The sequence below is a fragment of the Candoia aspera genome, chromosome 5 (assembly GCF_035149785.1).
Source record: "Candoia aspera isolate rCanAsp1 chromosome 5, rCanAsp1.hap2, whole genome shotgun sequence".
Classification (NCBI taxonomy): domain Eukaryota; kingdom Metazoa; phylum Chordata; class Lepidosauria; order Squamata; family Boidae; genus Candoia; species Candoia aspera.
Genome location: NC_086157.1, coordinates 57781920 through 57800677, shown reverse-complemented (window position 1 = coordinate 57800677; position 18758 = coordinate 57781920). Strand labels below are relative to the sequence as shown.

The 18758-nt window shown below is 36.7% G+C and overlaps 1 protein-coding gene across 1 annotated transcript in view; it reads right to left on the bottom strand.

Annotated features, from left to right (window-relative positions):
* Positions 1-18758, bottom strand: part of HSF2BP (heat shock transcription factor 2 binding protein) — a 34391-nt gene that overhangs the window by 7239 nt on the left and 8394 nt on the right. The window contains exons 5-6 of the mRNA XM_063304400.1: positions 16356-16473; positions 2434-2537 (exon numbers count right to left, since the gene is read on the bottom strand). Of these exons, the coding sequence (XP_063160470.1) occupies positions 2434-2537; positions 16356-16473 (222 nt within the window). The remainder of the gene's footprint in view (positions 1-2433; positions 2538-16355; positions 16474-18758) is intronic.

Genomic DNA, 18758 nt, shown 5'->3' with positions numbered 1-18758 from the left:
GCATGATCGGGTGGGACAGGCAGATATAATGGGGATGTGACAGTCCCTCAGGTATCCTGGACCCATGCCATGTATATATGGGGGGAATTAGATCTGCCATCACTTGGATTTTATTATATTTTATATGTATATTTATTGATAGTATTCTGATTTTATTGTATTTTATACTGTTTTATTGTGAACCGCCCAGGGTCCCCCGAGTGGGGGAGATGGGCGGTAATAAAAATATGATAAAATAAATAAATACAAATATCATGCCATCCTCTAATTTAAAGTGGCCCATTCCAGTCCACTAATTTCATTTATTTGTAAAATAGCAATTTAGTACATTTCATTTCTGCTTCTACTAGGTTTTCCTTGATTTGTGCTCTTGCCTTTGATATTCCAACTGAATGCATCTTTGCACCATCAGTAATCAACCTCCTTGTGACTTCAACCTGGCTATACCATAACATTCAGATCTACTATGAAAGTTCTCCAGTAGCTAAAGCAGTGCCTTCTTACCTGGAGGTTTCATCAACTGTCACTTATACTTGTCTAAGTATAACCTCAATGTCCATATATTTCACAGTCTAAAGAGGCACCAGCAGGCCAGTCATATATCAGGCAGTCCCTGTACAAATGTACTTGCTTATATGGTACATTAGACTTAATGTACTATATAAGCAAGTACATTTGTATCTTGCTTTTTGTATCTGTTGTAAGGGATCAGGTAGTAACAAAATTTGAACAAGTCTGAGAGTTAAAAGCCAAACAAGCAGTCCAAGTACAATAGTCAAGTACAAAAAAGCAGTTGGCAAGTCCAGCCTACCACACATAGCTTTAAGGTAGGCTATCCCAGAATTGTTTCATTGGAGGATCTCTTTTATGAAGGAACCTTAAATATCCAAGGTCATTTACTCCCTATCCATGCACAGCAAAAACCAAGCAGCTCTGTTTACAGGGGTCAGACTCTGCAAAGCTTCAATTCCTATGAGGTTCTTTTCTCTTCACCTTGCTATATTGTGGCTGTCCACATGCTGGCCCTGGTGTTCCCAAAGGGGGAGGTTTTACCTCAAATTCCAGGTCAGACTCCCCTATTATCAAGATCGGAAATTGGTAGGGCCTGCATCTGCTCTTTCTCTGCTGGTGTGGCGATTGAGATCTCTAGTTTCTATTTAGCAGGTTAACTGGCTTGCTCATCTTCTGGGGGAGATGTATCCAGCTGGGACCTGACAATACAGCAGATGTTCTGCCTCCTTTTTCCAGGTTGGAGTTTAGATTATTTCTTCAAGATGGGCTGATTTACATCATGCCAGCAGAATATGTTCTTAAATTTTGTGGTGGCCATTAGTTGAATAATAAATTATAGTGGTATAGTATTTTCTCATAATTTATTTTAGCTTGATGGCTTCATATTTAGCCCATAAATCAGTTTCCCTTGAATGTTTCAGACAAGTAGTTCAAAATCAAAAGGAGACTGACTAAGGTTCTCTTGTATAAGATGCCGACAAGTTAATAAGCCTACCTAGCTCAATGACATTTACTGCTGAATAACAATTATGGGATTGAAATAAATACACACACACGTACACACACCTATGTACATATATACAATTTCAAATGCTGGGAAACTTTATCATACTGTATCTAACATATTTTTAAAATATCAGTACAGTAATATACTTGTCAAGGCTCCACAACAGTATCACATACATAGTGCAGTCCTATGAATGTTTAGTTAAAAATAAATCATACAGTACTGTGTTCAGCGGTCTTCTGTGCTTAGGATTGCAGCCTCCATTCCTGTGTACATTTATTTGAGAATACATTCCAATGAATAGAATCACACATCTAGATAAACATGTATAAGACTGTGATTTTAAATCAGAAAGAATGCATACTGGGGAACTAAGTGATCTTAACAGTAAAGAGATTGAGTTACAAATCAGGAAGCCCCTGATTTGAATGTTGCCTCTGCTTGAATTCACTGATAAAACTATGTGCTTTCTTAGTCTCATTCATTTCATGTGCAATATCAAAAATGACAACACTGAAAATTATCTTAGAAGCCTATTACAAGGATTACAAGATAGCTTATGTATGAATGTTTGAAGGGGCTACACTAATCTTAAACATTATAATAAAAATATTAATATAATATTAATATTAGCATAATCATCATTACATGTCAGAATCTAAACTTTGCCTATGCTAATTGCAGGAAAATTCTACTCCGACATGTTTTCTCTTACAGAAAGCTCATTCTATTGCCTTTTTCTTTCTTGCCCCCTCATACAACTACCCTATCTTTTCTCTGATCCCAAAATACAAAATTTATTGGAAACATTTATAAAATACTGTTCTAATAACTCTAGAGGAGTAGTTTAAAAAGATAGATTAATGTTACTGAGCATTTTAAACTTCTATTTATTGTATTTATAAAAACCCTACCATTCAGGAGCCACCGGAGTAATGGGAAGAATCCTGTGTTTTCACTGATGTACTGCACACCTTTCATGTTGATACTAATGTTATATAAGGACATCAGCATTAGCCTACAATAAAAGTTTAAAAAGTGATTGAAACGCATAGATGTATTTTTTTCCAAGTTTATATTTACCTTATGATATAGTGATCTTCAAGATACTGTAGTAGCACATTTACAGATACATACAAGTAAACAATTAAACTGACTTTGAATTTAATGGACAAAATCTATTGACTGATTTTTGTCTGAATCTCTGGCAATAGACTTTACCTCAAACAATGGAAATAAGCCCAATGTTTCATCAAGCCAGACAATATTTGGTATTTCCCCACAAAAAGATGTCCACCATTATCAGAACAGTAGGATTTATCATGGTCAAGTATGGTTTGGGCTCAAAAAAAAAAATCTCATCATTTAATAGAAACTTGATTTTAACATACTCTTTCCCATCTATTAATCTGTTAAATTGAAAGATACACATTTTTTAATTAAACTGCAAGACTTTGGGCCTTTTGTATTGCTGAATGAAATACTACGTAGCCATTCTTGAGTTGGCAGAAAATGATACCAAAATAAAATGTATCACTCCCATTCCAATCCCCATCCTGCCTGTATAGTCACTGCAGTCACCTAACTTTATCCCAAGGTAATGGGTAAAAAATCTTACAAATAGGCTTCTTTTAAAAGGTGTCAGAATAAGAAGTAAAATATTTATTTAAGATTTCTCGAGCTAAGAAGGATTTAAATCTGTCTAACTCATGGCTCAGGGATAAGATGAAGCTAATGCCATGGGAAGATGGTAAAAAAATAATGCTGCCAGAGCATTTTTGCTGGAATTACAGGGGAAATGCCCTAAGTTTGGTTTGTACCATTTCAGGCCTGCATATAGGCATCACACAATTATACACAGAATATTAGATATCACAGAGAAGGTTCTAGCTTTGTTTTAAATGTAGGGGCAACTCCTGATAAATGAATTAATTATAGGGGCTTAAAATAAACTTAACTGATTACATTTGCATATGAGTAGAACTATAGCTTTGAAATAAAGCTTATTTTATCTTTAGATTATACAACACGGGTCATACTGTAGAAGATATCATAAGAAAGAAAAAGTGACATCCATAAAAATATATTTGTTTTTTTAAAAAAAGCTTCCAGTTGTGTCATCATTTCAGTCAATTAGAAGTATTTTTAAGTACAATGTAACAGATCATTTCTTCAAAAGCCATTCCTCTTGAAATCTGAGAACGAACAATGGTCTTGGCTTGACAAGTCACTGCCTCTGTAACGAATTAGGACTCAAATTAGGACTGAAGAAATCTTTTCAAGGAAAAGCTTCTTTGTAAAGCTAATACAGCGTAAACACGTCATGGCTGGAACACAAGTCGCAGTGCATCTTGTCCATTATTGTCAGCAACCCTAAGAGTTTCATAAAAATTGTACCACAAACAGAATGCATTTGATACAGCTTTAACCTCTGTGTGTGCAGAACTCCCTGACAAATAAATCAAAGGCTGCAGGAGGATGTTTTAAAGAGGAGTAAGCCACATTTAACTGCCAGATCCTTTTAGGATGCCTTTCAAAATAACTAGAATTTTCTCAGTTTGGAGAGAAAAGAATTTGTCTTGTATTGCTGGATACTTTATATTGAAATAGCCCTACCAATTATTTTAAGATGTCAGTGAAGTCACCTACATAGACCTGTGTACAACTATTGCTCCTTCCTCCACTGGACAGAACTGGGTAAACTTGCTAATCTACGGAGAAACTGATGAACTGAGATCTTCATTTCTAGGCTCCCCCATCTCAGCAGAAACAAATGGTACTGAGAGGGGGGGCAGTGAATTCTAATTTCTGACACTGTCATCTTCATGTTCACATCTCCAAAAAGTTAGTAAGAAGAAATCTAGGAAATGCTGTGCAAGCAGATACTGTAAATTTTAATTTATGGCAGAAACATGTCATGTTGGGAAAGTCTAAAATATATGACATTTAAAAAAACAAAATTCCATTTTTTTTTTGGGGGGAGGCAATTGTTAATGCAGTCATATCACGTGGGAAGGGGGAGTAACAGCCATAATATTGGTGAAACTGGGAGCTTTTTTCCTATCTAATTGTAATAGTTGCATTGGAGATGGACAGTATGATCAGAGTTAGGGAGAAATACCAAGCTTCCTCTAATTGAAATTCTGACACTAACCACCATAATCATGAATGAAGGTACTATTGCTCAATATTTCTGGAGGGGGGGGAGGGATGGGAAAATCATTAGTTTTTTTTCTGCCTACATAGCTTGCTACTCATGGAGTTGCTACCCAAGCGGACTCTTTACCTGAGCTATATAACTTAATCAGGGGAATGTGTATCTAAAGAAGAGTGAAAGAAAAAGCTATTGTTCATTAGTAATACAATGTACCTTTTGGGGCTTGATCAGGAACTAGCTAAAATCCTGTTCCTCCCAAAAGGCAGGAAACAGAATGGTGTTCCAAAGTAGCTCCTCCCTTGAGAGGAAGCCATCAGTTTTGCTCCTGCCTCCCTTCATCCCAGAAAGCCCAGCAATCCTTGTGATTCAACTTTTATGGAAGAACAGAGTCACTTACATGGGAAGGGCTTTTCTGACTACATTTTAAAGAAAGATAAGAGCTTGAGTCATCACATGGCTCACTTTGCAAGCTCCAGTCGTTTATCTGATTTTCTACTTAAGATTAGTTTGAAGGACTAAAACAAATACACAAGGGAATGCAGTTTCCCTCAATTGTATTTATTCTTCCTTATTGTGGCTGTAGTGGTAGCAGCAATTCCCTTTAGCTCAGAATGAAATTGAAACCAAGAAATTCTATATTGGAAGTATATTTTATAAAAATAAGAAAACTACTATTGAAATAACATGTAAGGCTAAAAGAATTATTTAGAACAAATAGAATAAATTGATAGCTTAAATCAAAAGAACCCAATCTAGCTATTCTCACATACTTTTGTTTGCAACAGGACAAACATTATATACAATTTTAAAATTCTCCAACGTGAATTCAGTTTTATGGCACTGTTACCTTCCTATAGCATAAGTGTAAATTAAATATATGATAGCATTATCCAGAAATGTGACATCCGTCAATTTGAAATAAGCCATCATTGTAATTATAATCAATAAAAATCAACAAATATTAAGGCTCCAAGGTTATATACAAAGAATAAGAACAACTTCTTCCAGCGCTGGATCCAAATTGTATCAATAGCTTAAAATGTTTACATTTGTTAATTATGAATTGTCTTTGCTCTGGTATTAAGCAAAGAATTAATCTTGAAATTACCAAAAATGGCCAAAATGTTTTTAGAACAAAGAGAACATATTCAACATTATGTTGGGAATGGCTAAACCAAGGAAATAACAATTGTATCCAATGTATGCCAGCTCTGAGAAGGGAGGAAAACAAAACTAGAAAATACTACAGTGGAATTAAAATGACAGATTTGCTCTCAACTCACTCCTGTCAGAGCCTCTCAGTAAGAGAACTGCATAATAACACCTTCCTGCTATCAATACATGGAGGTGAATTAATTAATAATTGCAGACACACAACCCGAGTTAACAACAGTGTATCCCAACACATACAATATCCACTACACTGCCACTCTACCAGCCTCTGCAGCATAGCCAGCCGTTATCTCCACAACTATGAGTCCCAAAACATTTATTTTGGTCATCTCATGTTGCTGCTGCTATTAATGTTACACTTTAAAAAAGCACACGAGAGGAAAGAAACAGTTCATTTTTCTGACATAATTCCTTAAAGAGTGCTTGTAAAGGGTAGTTATTCTGTGCGAAGACAATGCAAACCTATTCAGTGACAGAAATATTTTTTTCCAAACCAACCAACCAAAGGGGCCATGACATACAAAAATAGCAGTTACAGATACACATTGACAGCACAGCCTGCAAGGACTATGTAGGATATGGGTCTGTAACTCTCTAACTTATAGACCAGCACGTTTATATTATTTATTTTATATCCCGCCTTTATTATTTTTATAAATAACTCAAGGCGGTGAACATACCAAATACTCCCTCCTCCTCCTATTTTCCCCACAACCACCACCCTGTGAAGTGAGTTGGGCTGAGAGTAACTGGCCCAAGGTCACCCAGCCGGCTTTCATGCCTAAGGCAGGACTAGAACTCAGACTCCAGGGAGTAGGTTCAAAATAGACTCAGATTCACACCAGGAACAGTGAGAAAGGGCTTCCTTACTCAGAAATATCTGAATAAATTGGAACCCATCTACTTCCTTCCAACGTATCTGATTATCTTCTACTCTGCTAGTTATTCTAATAGTTCACTCTCTGAAAAAAATCCCATGTTTCACTGCCCATATTCCACATCCTTGTCTTATCACCTCCTCATGCCTCACCCTGAGCTAGAAGCAGCACATCGCCTACTTGTACAGCTTAAGAGGACTGCTATTTCAACGTGCAGTGTACTGACCCAATAGGTACTGGAAGAGCCAACAGCCCTGAATCTAACTCTCTGCCTCTTCCCCACAAGTACTCCCCTACCAAGACCAGCTAAAGGTACAGTATAATGGGGGGGTGTGCCTTCAAGTTAGTCTTGACTCCTGGTGACTGCCTGGACAAGTCCCTGCAGTTTTCTTGGCAAGATTTTTGGAAGTCGTTTGCTATTGCCTTCTTCCTAGGGCTTAGCTCAAAGTCATCCAGCTGGCTTTGTGCCGAAGGTGGAACTAGAACTTACTACCTTTCAATAAAGAAACGGAGTAATGTGGCTAAGTCATAGACAGAAGAGATACATCTGTGGTGTTATCAATCAATCACATCCAATAGACTTTAATGTTTTAGACATTAGCTTGACAGCTTGACATGGTACAGCATCCCATGTTGGTAATATCTTCATCTTAGGTATAACTGTATGCCATGGAACTTGCAGGAGTGCAGTAACCTGCTTGTATGTCAGCAAACCCACAGAGGAACAGATAAATCACCCTGGGCACTGCTGTTGGTCATATGGTGGGACTTCCTCATGACCTGCATATGGTATACAAATAAAAATAGAGAATAACACTCAACAGGTGGAACATATAATCTCTAGACCTGGAGGCACAGCAGATACTTGTGAAAGAATGAGAGGAAAAGAAGGAATGGAATCTTTTGAGAGCTTTGCACTTCTCATGCCTCAGTCTCCTTCCCACTAGGGAAAAAAGATAACAGTTCTTTTTTTCCTTCTTCCTTCATGGGTTATAGCAAACATTGTGCATACAGTGCCTGGAGGTTCTGCTCCATGCATCCAAGTTAGTTTTTATTTTGAATCCCCAAACAAAATGCCTCTGAGATTTCTACATATAGAAGTGTTAATAATGTCACCAAATGGCCTTAAGTGGAATGACAGGAAGCATTGCGCAAAAAGCTCCCTTTGTTATATGCTTTCTTACCATAATTATCTACCATCTGAATTCCCTGATAATGAAGCTAGAAAGATTCCACTCCAAGCTGCAAAATCTATCTGAATTTGTCTCCCTGTGGGTTGTAGATAGTGAAAATAGTGTACTTTGATTGCTGGAAAAGCAATGAGGGTCCATTGGGGGACATCTAGTTCCTTATCCCACCAGAGTCAACTAGAGAAAAAGCCCTTCTCCAGGTCTTCACAACATCAACAGAAACATACCTGTCCTTTCAATTATCATGGAACTGTGGCCATAGACTGAAGAATTTATGGGTCTGGTGTTTTGCTGTGTGTGTTTTGTTGGCACAACTGATTTTTCACAAATGTAATGAGACTTCCACCAAATCTTATAGTTAGCAGCTGGCAGATCTAGAATATCAGATTGTGCATTAAGTCTTCTCTTCTTTACTTTTCAAAGTAGCCATGGTGTATTTATTTAAATTACAAGAAGTAATCTGTCATTACTTTTGCAATGACATGACTCTTGTCAAGCCACTTGTTGGTGTTTACACAGCTCTCTCAAAATATACACACTGTTTAAGTACTGTGCTGAATTCAGCTAGTTTCAAAAGCCTAACAGAAGTGTATTTCATAATGAATTGCTTTGCAAACTTGTAGACTTGCTAACTCTTCTAACATATTTGTTTAAACAGTATTACTTTTTCTTTGATGGACTGAAGGTTATTTCACTTTCAATGTATTTTTCCTAGAAAAAATATGGATTGAATGCCAACATATAATTAAAGATTATAATAATTTGTTACTTAATAAAGTACCACTTACGGATCTTAATCTGCTTTATATTTTCTCTTACAACTTAATCATTTTAAGGATTTTGTTTTCAAAATCTTTTTATGAGACATCCTGAACTCAGAAGAGTTTAGATCAAATAATTAGGCCACAGATTGTTGTTAGTTAAAAAAAAAATTCTCAGAACCCTTGATCAAAAGGCAAAGCTCTAGTGCTAGAAAATGGGCTGTATACAACATTTTTCCCCTGCCCTTAGTCTCTCATGGGACCCTATCGAGTTCATGTGGAGTCCTAAGGTTCCATGGTACACAGTCTGAAAATCCGTAGTCTAGAGAGGCAATGATGAGTGAGGAAGAAGCAATACACACATTTGGAGGCCCAACCACAGAATACGTTATGACTGAGCCCCCGAGATCATGCATGTACTTTTTTCTTACTTTCAATTGCCTTTTTAAATGTGACTGCTGCCTTTTCAGGAATGTTTTTTGAAAAAGATCTGGAGCGATCAGGGTCTTCCTCATAGTTCCATTAATATGCATTCCTCCCATCCTTCAGCTGGCACAAAAATATGTTGACAGAAATTGCACTGCAGTATGAGTTTTACAGTATGAGTGTTACTGTGCAGTTTACTGCAAGGCTGGGCAGTATCGTCGTCCTTAGAGAACTAATGTGGGACACTTCCAAGGCACCAATTGGATTCCCGAGAAGCTTCCTTTCCCCTCCTTCCCAGTGCCATGACCAGCAGGAATAGCAAGTACCAATTGCTTTCCAAAACATATGGTGAGGTAGGGTGGGGGACTTTGGGTTTTTCCTCTAGGAGTGGCCAATATATTTTTGTTGTTTTTTAATCACAGGACTATTAATCTCTTGGGGGGGGGGAGAACAAAAACACAATTACACGCCTGCACCCCCACAAAATCAGCCAGTCAAGACCACATACTGTCCTACAGTACTCATTTCAAATATCCAATCAGCCAGAAAAATACATTACTTAAGACAGTTGATAATCCTTATATCTTGTGATTATGACACGTTTTTTTTCTGGGAAATCAGACTCCTCTATCCCTTGGCAGCTTTGCACTTTCTTAGTGAAGACAGGGAATGGGGTAAGAAGAGGGAGAAAGGAAAGGAGGTAGGCATGCATGTAGGCATATGACAAAGGCAGCAGGAAGTCTTGAAAAACAGTCTTGAAACTGGACATGAGATGGAGCTCCACTCCACCCCAGCTTTTTTGCAACAACTCCACAAATATTTTTACTGTCTTCCTCCTAAGAAATGACCTTTTACCCCCCACTCACCGAACATTCATTCCTCAGGATAACTAGCTCTACTGAGCTCTTTTTTTCTGGTTGGAAGTACGTATCTCCCTACCTCCCTATCTTCTCCCATCCTGAGCCTCAATTCTGTATTTACTTTCCTGTGACTTTCATTCACATAAGTAAAGACTGCCCTGAATAGATTTTAACAGCCAATAGGGGCAGGGTAGATCCCTACCTCTGACCATGCCCTCACTTGCAGCTACTTGAAGTCCCATAGAGGTTTTGTACATTTTGTGCCAGGAGAAAAAGGAAGACACTACATTACCAGTGGAACAAGTAAAAACAATTTTGGGATAGCTCTGCAGTGGCTGAGAATGAGATAGAGGCAACAGTATGTTATCAATATGTCTTTGTGACACAATACGCAGGATATCAGGTGAGCTCATTGTATGGGAGAGGCCAGAGAGAAAAAGGAATAAGGTATGGTGAAGATATAGCGAGATACAAAATTGGGAATACAAACATAAAATCTGTAAATGACTGAATAATGCATGGGACAGAGATGGGGAGATATGAAGAGATGGCTGAATTGCGTGTATGGTTTATGTAGCCAAGAATGGACTGTGGAACTGAGTTTGTTTCTGAGAAAAATAATGAACAGATGGACAAAAAGAGATACAGATGGGAGGCAGTAAAGAGTGAAATAAATAAATAGGTCCCTACCCTATTTAAGCTTGGCCCTATCCTCTACCCTAACCTACTCAACCTACTTGCCCATCTCTGCAACCAAACTGGAGGTTTGGCTCTGATTTTCCATTTTCTTGGACACTGAGGAACTAACTCTCTTGCCTGGGTTGAAGATAAACTTAGTGCAGCAGGACTTTCTTGTTTAAGGTAACCCCAAATTAGGCAAAGGCTGTCTGGTAGCTGAAGAGTGTGCACAGCAATAGGAAATAGAAGGGCACTGTTGGGGATAAGAAGTATGTCTTGCCCTGTCAATTAATATCTGCTACTTGGTTTCACCATTCATATTATGGTTCCTTAATTCTAAATCATAGTGATATTTGTCATTAACCTTTGAACTGAGAGCAATCTTGGTATTGAAACTGAAAAAAAGGTTAGATATTTGGGGGCGATTTTATCAACCATCTCACTCTCGTTTCTGATAGCTTTCAGTATTTGATAAAACAGTATCTGAACATATATAAGACATGTTTCTGGTAGACTTTGTCTAGACAGCAAGCTCAGATGTGACAGTATATGCCCCTCTTTCTTCTTGAGGATAAGGCCATCTAACCTCCATCCGTGACCGTGAAGGATAGAGCAAAGGCTAAAACAGCTCTGAGGAAAATTACAGAAAAGAACAAATATTTTCTCCAATGCAGAAGAGAAATGAGGGGAGCAATAAGAAAAATGTTCCAGTTTGTTCCCATTTATCCACTTCCAGAAAGGGCCATATACTAATTCAAAAGTTCCTCCTGCTTTCCCAGGGAAAATATGAACAGCTGCTGTACTATGTCATTAAACAAAGAAAAGTCATATTACATTTCTTATAACAGAAAGGATTAACACTTTGCAATACAATTTTGCCATCTGTTTATCAGTAGACACAGCAAAGCATATTAAAAAGCATTACAAAAAAACATGTCTGTGCTTGCATTTTTCTTTCAGTTGTTCTTTTTCTAGGCAATCAAGAGCTGTGTAATGAGGGAATGCTAAAAGAGAAAAGTTATAGAGAGTTTATGTATCTACTATTAAGCTGTTCAAAGGGTCACTATTTAGAGTATTGCCTAGGAAATGCTTCCTAATCCTTTGGCACCTCCTTCTACTTTCACTACTTTTACAACTCTTGTATCACAAAGTTATATTTATACTGAAGTTTAAGCATTTTCATTTCTCTTAATATATATTCCCTTAGCCACAAAAATATACTTCTATGATTGACAATTAATAATCTGAAAATCTTAATTTAGTATTAAGCCTATAACACCCTCTGCTGTCCATTCTTTATAATAACATATAAGACACTAAAATGTATACAGTGTATTAATTTTGCTAACTAGCAAATGAGATTTCAACAAATGACTTATAATGAAAAACTAAGGAAAATTGCTTCCAGGATAAGTCATATCAAATAATTTAATGTAGAAGCCTTTTTTTACATAAGCATAAGTAACTGCATGCATGAGCCAGAACTTGTTGCTTTATCAGTCCACCTTCTATATATGATAGGCAGTCCTTACACTAAGAATGATATTTCTAAAACTTCCCAGAGTTTTGAAGGTGGCTTACAAGTTTGCACAGATGTGTCTTTTCAAACAGGGACAACTTAGAAGTCCCAATCCATGTGTGGAATGTGCCACATGATTCTTTGAATCTGAATCGATATGGATAGATTTAATATTGTTCCATTTCTATTTCTGCAATTCTACCCAGCTTGGCAGAAAAGAAATTGATTTTTTGCAGGGGTACCATAAAAGGAGAAATTTCAGTGAAATTCTCATTGACAGGATGTTTTCTCATAATTGTCTTGGTTAGAAGGCAGCAAAAGAGTACATATGGAATATCCTTTCCTTTACTGTACAACAGGCGTTCCAGCAGTAAGCAGTCTCCCTAGCTTATAACACTTGCATTAAATCCCAGTGGAATTATTTGTGAATTCAGCAATGGAACTTTTTAAGACTGAGAAGCATGAACAGAAATGGAAATCAAAATCAGCGAAGAAATGCAGATGCATTCAAAAGCCTAAATTTTTGCATGCAACTGTATCTTTCTGTTATTCTTCAATTTCCATTTTGGCACTCCTGGTCAAATTGTTCTTCAAAGGCTTTTCTTTGAGAAACTTAAGCTCAGTCTTTCAATCTGTATAAGCCAAGAAGGAATCTTACCCCATAACCAATAGCGGTGACCAGAATGCTCTTAGCTATTTCCTTTTGGGACTATTGACCTAATTGTTGCAGACAGATTCCTAGAACTTTGCAAGTTTCATAGTAAGACAGATGAATAACACCATTCAAGCAATGGCAAAAAGATGTATCTAAATTTGTAGGGCAAGGGAAAAAACCAAAATTAAATATAAAGTGTTACAAGATGCAAAGAAAAGAAGACTGGGTTTACTAGATTTGAAATTGCATTTTGCAGCTTGTTTTTTGGTCTGGATGAAAGAATGGGTGTTGCTGAGAAACAAGAGACTTTTAGAGTTAGAAGGTTGTGGCCCAAGGTTTGGATGGCATGGATACTTATGGTAGAATAAAGTTAAAATTAATGCGGGTTTTAAAAATAATTTTATTAGATGTGCCATATTGAGAATATGGAATAGATATAAACCCAGGCTGTGCCCGGAAACACCTCTGTGGATCTTAGCACAAGAAGCATTCTATAGAAGAGAAACAGCAGGCAAAGACAAATGGTTAACATACCAGGAATTATTGGAAAATCATCAAGGGTAATATAAGATTAAATCAAGAGAGCAACTAATGGCAGAAGGATATAGTTGTCAGTGGTTTTCCCATTTACAATTATCAGAAAGATTCAAAATGGATAAAAAGACTTATGGCATGAAGCAAGGTAAGGCAGAATTTGAAGTACAATTGTATATCGATGATGAACATGTAATTGCTAAAACATACTAACTTTTTTAAGACAGATGTATAACAGATGAAAATGTTCCTGAAGCTTGTGCTACAGTGGGCTGTATCTGCTTCCATGATGATTGCCAAACTATGTCAAAGACACAGGAGCCCTTCTGGAACAACTGCTTGTCAACTCTACATACATATTTTAAGTTCGTCTTTATTCTAGATGCTGCTCAGAAAGACTATGCTTACTATGTTTGTTCTTTCTACAATGGCAGGCAACAGTAGGTAAGAACCCTTACAGTCATCCTACAATAATCTGATTTCATCTAGCCTCAGAATGCTTTAAATACAGTGGAAGGGAGCTATTACCTTTCAACTCAGAGTTGTAAGTTCTAGAAATGAATCCTACTGACCACTATGCAATTCAGAATGAACTAGATGGGCCTATGGCTTGATCCAGCAGGATTCTTCTTTTGTCTAGGATGGGATTATAAAGAGATAAATCAGAGAGATGCTATATTCAAAACCACTGTCCTCTCCAGTCTACCTAGGAAAGTATCTCATCTGAAATAGTCAAACTAGGGAGGGAAAGGATTTGGAGATGAAGGGTAGATATGAATGGACAATAAGCTGGTTGGAATAGCATACAGCACTGTTAGATTTTCAGGCAAAACAATGGCAGGGAAGGCAAGGGAAGAACTGAGAGAAAGGGCTGGTTGGTCTACACAATTATATTACTGACTGCTCAAGTATATGCAGAAAATGAGACTTCTAGGGGAGGTATGACAAATCTAAGATGGCTTTGTGAAAGTGGAGCCAATGATCACAGCAAAGACCAAGGAATCAGTCAGTAGACTGGTTCCTTGGAACCCCTGCGGATTAGGGGAGGGCAGGAGATTGCCCATATGTGCTCCAGATGGCTGCTCCCTGCGAGAAGACCACAGGACAGAGGTTTTCCACAGGTTTGAGCATTGGGAGACGATGGGATCAGTCATCTTGCTTGCAACCGCAGAAGAGACTTTTAAAAGATATTAAGTTCACAAGCCTCACTTTCCAATCACTTTCAGAAATTGCCTATTAACTATTCTAAAACTATTAGAGACCTTTGGAATGACAGGTCTGAAAGATTTTGGAATTAACTATAAAAAATAAACTTCTCATGGGAAACAGTCTTATTTTGGTTATTCTGGCAATTGCAAGTCATAACAAGATAAATGATTTTAGAAACTGGACAGTAGAGGGAACTAAAGATCTCTGATAACCCTTAATGGACTTTTGCTGACATCAGGACTAAAATGACGAGGCTTTATGGATGTTTATAGATAAGGGATGGGATATGGAAAGAAGAGCTCATTTGTTGTATTTTAAGAGAAGGTGGTAAGTTACTAAAATTGTTTATACCTGTTGTGATGAAGGGGGAAGTCACTTCTTTATATTTTTTTTTCTTTTTCTTTACTATATTCTTATTTTTTCTTTCTTTTCTCTTTCTCTTTTTTTCTTCTGTCTTTCCTGTGCCTTTTACTTTTTCTTTTTATTCTTTTTTAGTTTGTGTTCTTATTGTTGTAATTGTAATCTTTTAATAAAATTAAAAGACAAAGAAAGTGATGGAAGTTTTAAAATTTAAAAGGGAAATACAAATGATAAACCAAGAGAATGACCTGGAAAATGTTTTCTTAGTGGAAGTACAAAAGAGGAAGAAATCTGTGCAATGGGATAAAGAAGAATTGAAGAGAAATCAAATCCTATGACAATATTTGATGGAATTAAAGATTAAGGCTGTTAGAAGTAAAAGGAAAGAATATAAAGTTGGTGTATTTGATCAAGGTTAAAATAAGACTTTTGTGTATGTGTGTGCGTGCACAATGTTCTGGCAACCCTTTATGGACTTTTTGCTGACACCAGGATTGAAAAGTTGTTGAGATAAGGGATGGGATATGGGATGAGAAGTTATCTGTTTAACCTTATGGGGGAGGGGTGAGGAGTTGGAAGTTATTTCTTTATACATTTCTTTTTATTATAGTCTTTTTTTTGTTATTCTTTTCTTTTCCTTTTTTCTCTTTTCTTGCACTTTTTATTCTTTCTTTCCATCCTCTTCTCTTTCTGTAAGTTTAGTTTGTATTCATATTTACTACTGTATTGTAATTAAAATTCTTAATAAAAATTATATTTTTAAAAAAGGAATGCAGAAAATGAGTATGGCCATGCTCTTGTCTTTCGGATAAAAGGATTTAACTTCATATCTCCTACATCCTGAACTTATGCCCTATAAATTAAGCCACTATCAATATATATGAGTAGTAGTTATTATTGCATTCCTTGTCCCTCTGTCCTTGGATGGGTATTTAGTCAAGGCCTGTGTTATCTTTCTACAGGCTTCCTGGCTAAGTAAGTATGTGAATGGTGTGCTTGGTTGTCTCTCATTTCTCCCCTGTGTGTTGTGCTCCAAAAAGATTGTGAAAAATATAAGGAGAACTGAATGTTTTTTTTTCCCCAGGGTTTTTCAACTTCACAATCTGCCTAGTAGTTTTATATCCAAGTACTAACCAGGCACAATTTAAGGCCAGGTGTTGCCAGCTTTGTTGATTTACTGATGATTTAAAATTTAAAAAAAGTTGTAAAATCCTACAATAACACTGTACAGTACATACTATCCTCCATATTAAGATTTGATTAGATTATGGGTTTGGGACTGAGTGGTACTTATTTTAATTGGAGAATTTGTTATTCACAGCATTCAGTTTTAATTGTTCTGCCACAACACTTTAGCAGTGGCATATTAAAATAAGATTCTTTAATATAAGATATTAAAAATAACATTTTAATTCAAAAATAACCAATTATCATACACTTTCAGTTTGGTGCAACATCCTGGCTCCATATCTCTCAGCAGTTGAATCATTGTATCCAACAATACCTGATTTGAACTAACAAGGAATTCACGACCAATTGCTAAAGCAGCAACATCTACAAAGAAAACACAAAATAAAAGCATAAAAATGTTATTTTAAACAAGTAGTGTTCGTATTTAAGAACACTACTGAAACATTTTAACTTTCAAAAAGGCTACTAATTAGTGTTGTCGAACACAAAAAAATAACATTCATTCATAATATTATGTATTATTAATTACATTTACTTAGATTTATATCCTACCTTTCCTTCAGGAGAGGAATGCTGCTTTCTCACCAGCATCCATGCAGAAGGGGAAGAGGTCAGACTGATGAAAGCAGTGTCACAGCACTGTAGCACAAGCTCCATCTCTTTTCTACATGTGTCAAGCAGCACTGCACATACTGTACATTCAAAAGAGGCAGAGCTTTGTGGAACAAATGCTGTGGACACTGCTGCATTCCCCCCTACAACTTTTCATACAACAGCCCTGTATAGTTTAGGCTGGGTGACAACAATTAACCCAAATTATTGTTTTGTTAGATTTATATCATGCCTTTTCTCCGAGCTCAAGGTGGCTGACACAGAGATTGCCCTTCATTTTATCCTCACAGAATCCTGTGGTATAGGTTGGGTTGAGAGATTTAGACTAGCCTAAAATGGGAAGTAATCTGATAGCACCTTTTCCACAACAAAAAAATTGTTAGAAGGCATAAGCCATGTAATGAAGTAAGCTGTAGTTCACAAAAATGTATGCATTTTAATAAAAGTTAATCTGAAAAGGTACTACCAGATTCCTTCTTATTTTTGGCTACCATTGAATAACACAGCTGGGTTCCTTCAATGTCTTGACCTAAAGTCATCCAGGGAGTTTCTCTTCCTGCAGATGGACTTGAACCTGGTCTCCTTTAACCACTATACCCATTTGATTCTAGCACATCCCAAATTTGTTGCACATATAAATGAAATATTTAATTAGGGTTAAAAATCTGATCACAAGCTTCACATGCCAACTTTTAAATTAGAAAATTTAAAATCTCTAATATGTATTTTTTTTTAAAAAACACTTGATTTAATTTTATAACTGAAAAATGTAAAGATCCATAAAAATATGACCTAAATAATCAAATTAATGTTCTATTCCAAAATTCTGCAAAGCAAAATGAATTGTACCTCAACTAGAGATATTTTAAGTTTTTTATGTAGATAGCATAGGGGCAATGCTCTCTCTTCCACTGTATCCTTTTCCTATTGCTCAGCCCATTTTAGAGTCATTGCAAAATATTTAAAAATCCAGCTTCAATTAAGCACCAATAAAAAGTTCATTATCTATGAGAAGAACTAGCTATGCAATGTCTAATGCATAAAGCAGCATATAAGCTATGTCACTGTTGTTGTGGATGCTTCAGTGCACTGATAGTGCATTATATATCATTGGGTAATCCTAAGGAGTTACTCTGCAAAGGAAAAATAAACAATTCCCCTTCCCTTGGAACACTTTTAAACAATACACATACTGCACTGATGTACTGTAAAATAAAACAGGACTTAGTCCTCTTGGATAAAAACATGCAGTCAATATACTATCCTTGCATATATTCACTTTTAAGTGTCATTATTAACAGGCAATTTTCTAGACTGTTACAGATTCAGACAGAATTTAATCTGTAATTCAATTTGTGTGAGATAAGTCATGATGAACTTTTTAAAAAAAATTCTACTGCTGCTCAGCTATCACATATTATTAAGCATTAAACATAGCATCTGCTGTGTTTGGTAAGTGAACAAAAGTTACATACAAAATAAAATGTTGAAATTCGTTTGTTTATTTATTGCCTAGGTCTGCCCAACTCTGAAATGGCTCTGGGTGGTTTCACAAAGTTAAAACAAACAATACATAAAAACAGCACCTGAATATAAACAACAGCTATCTAAAGGAACAACAAACCATCGTAATCCAAGGCCCGGAGGGGAAAATGTTTTGAAAGATTGCTTGAAGGTAGGCAAGGGGTCCATGCAAATCTCTGGGGGAATGCTGCTCCAAAAGGTAGAGGCAGCAACAGAGAAGGCCTGGCTCCTGCTAGATGACATTGCTTAATCGATGGGACCCAAAGCAAGCTGACTCTGTTGGAGCACAGAGGACAGGATAGGCAGACAACTATGGAGACAGGCGATCCCTCAAATAGCTAGGCCCTATGCCGTGTAGGACCACACACCTACAGCCACTCAGTCTTGTTAGAGCTGAGCCTGAGCCTATTCCCCCAGCCCCAATAGCTTCCAGGCAGAGGGACAAGACAACTACAAAAACTGATAATCCAGAATAATTGTTTTATATTTTTATTTATATTTATATTTATATT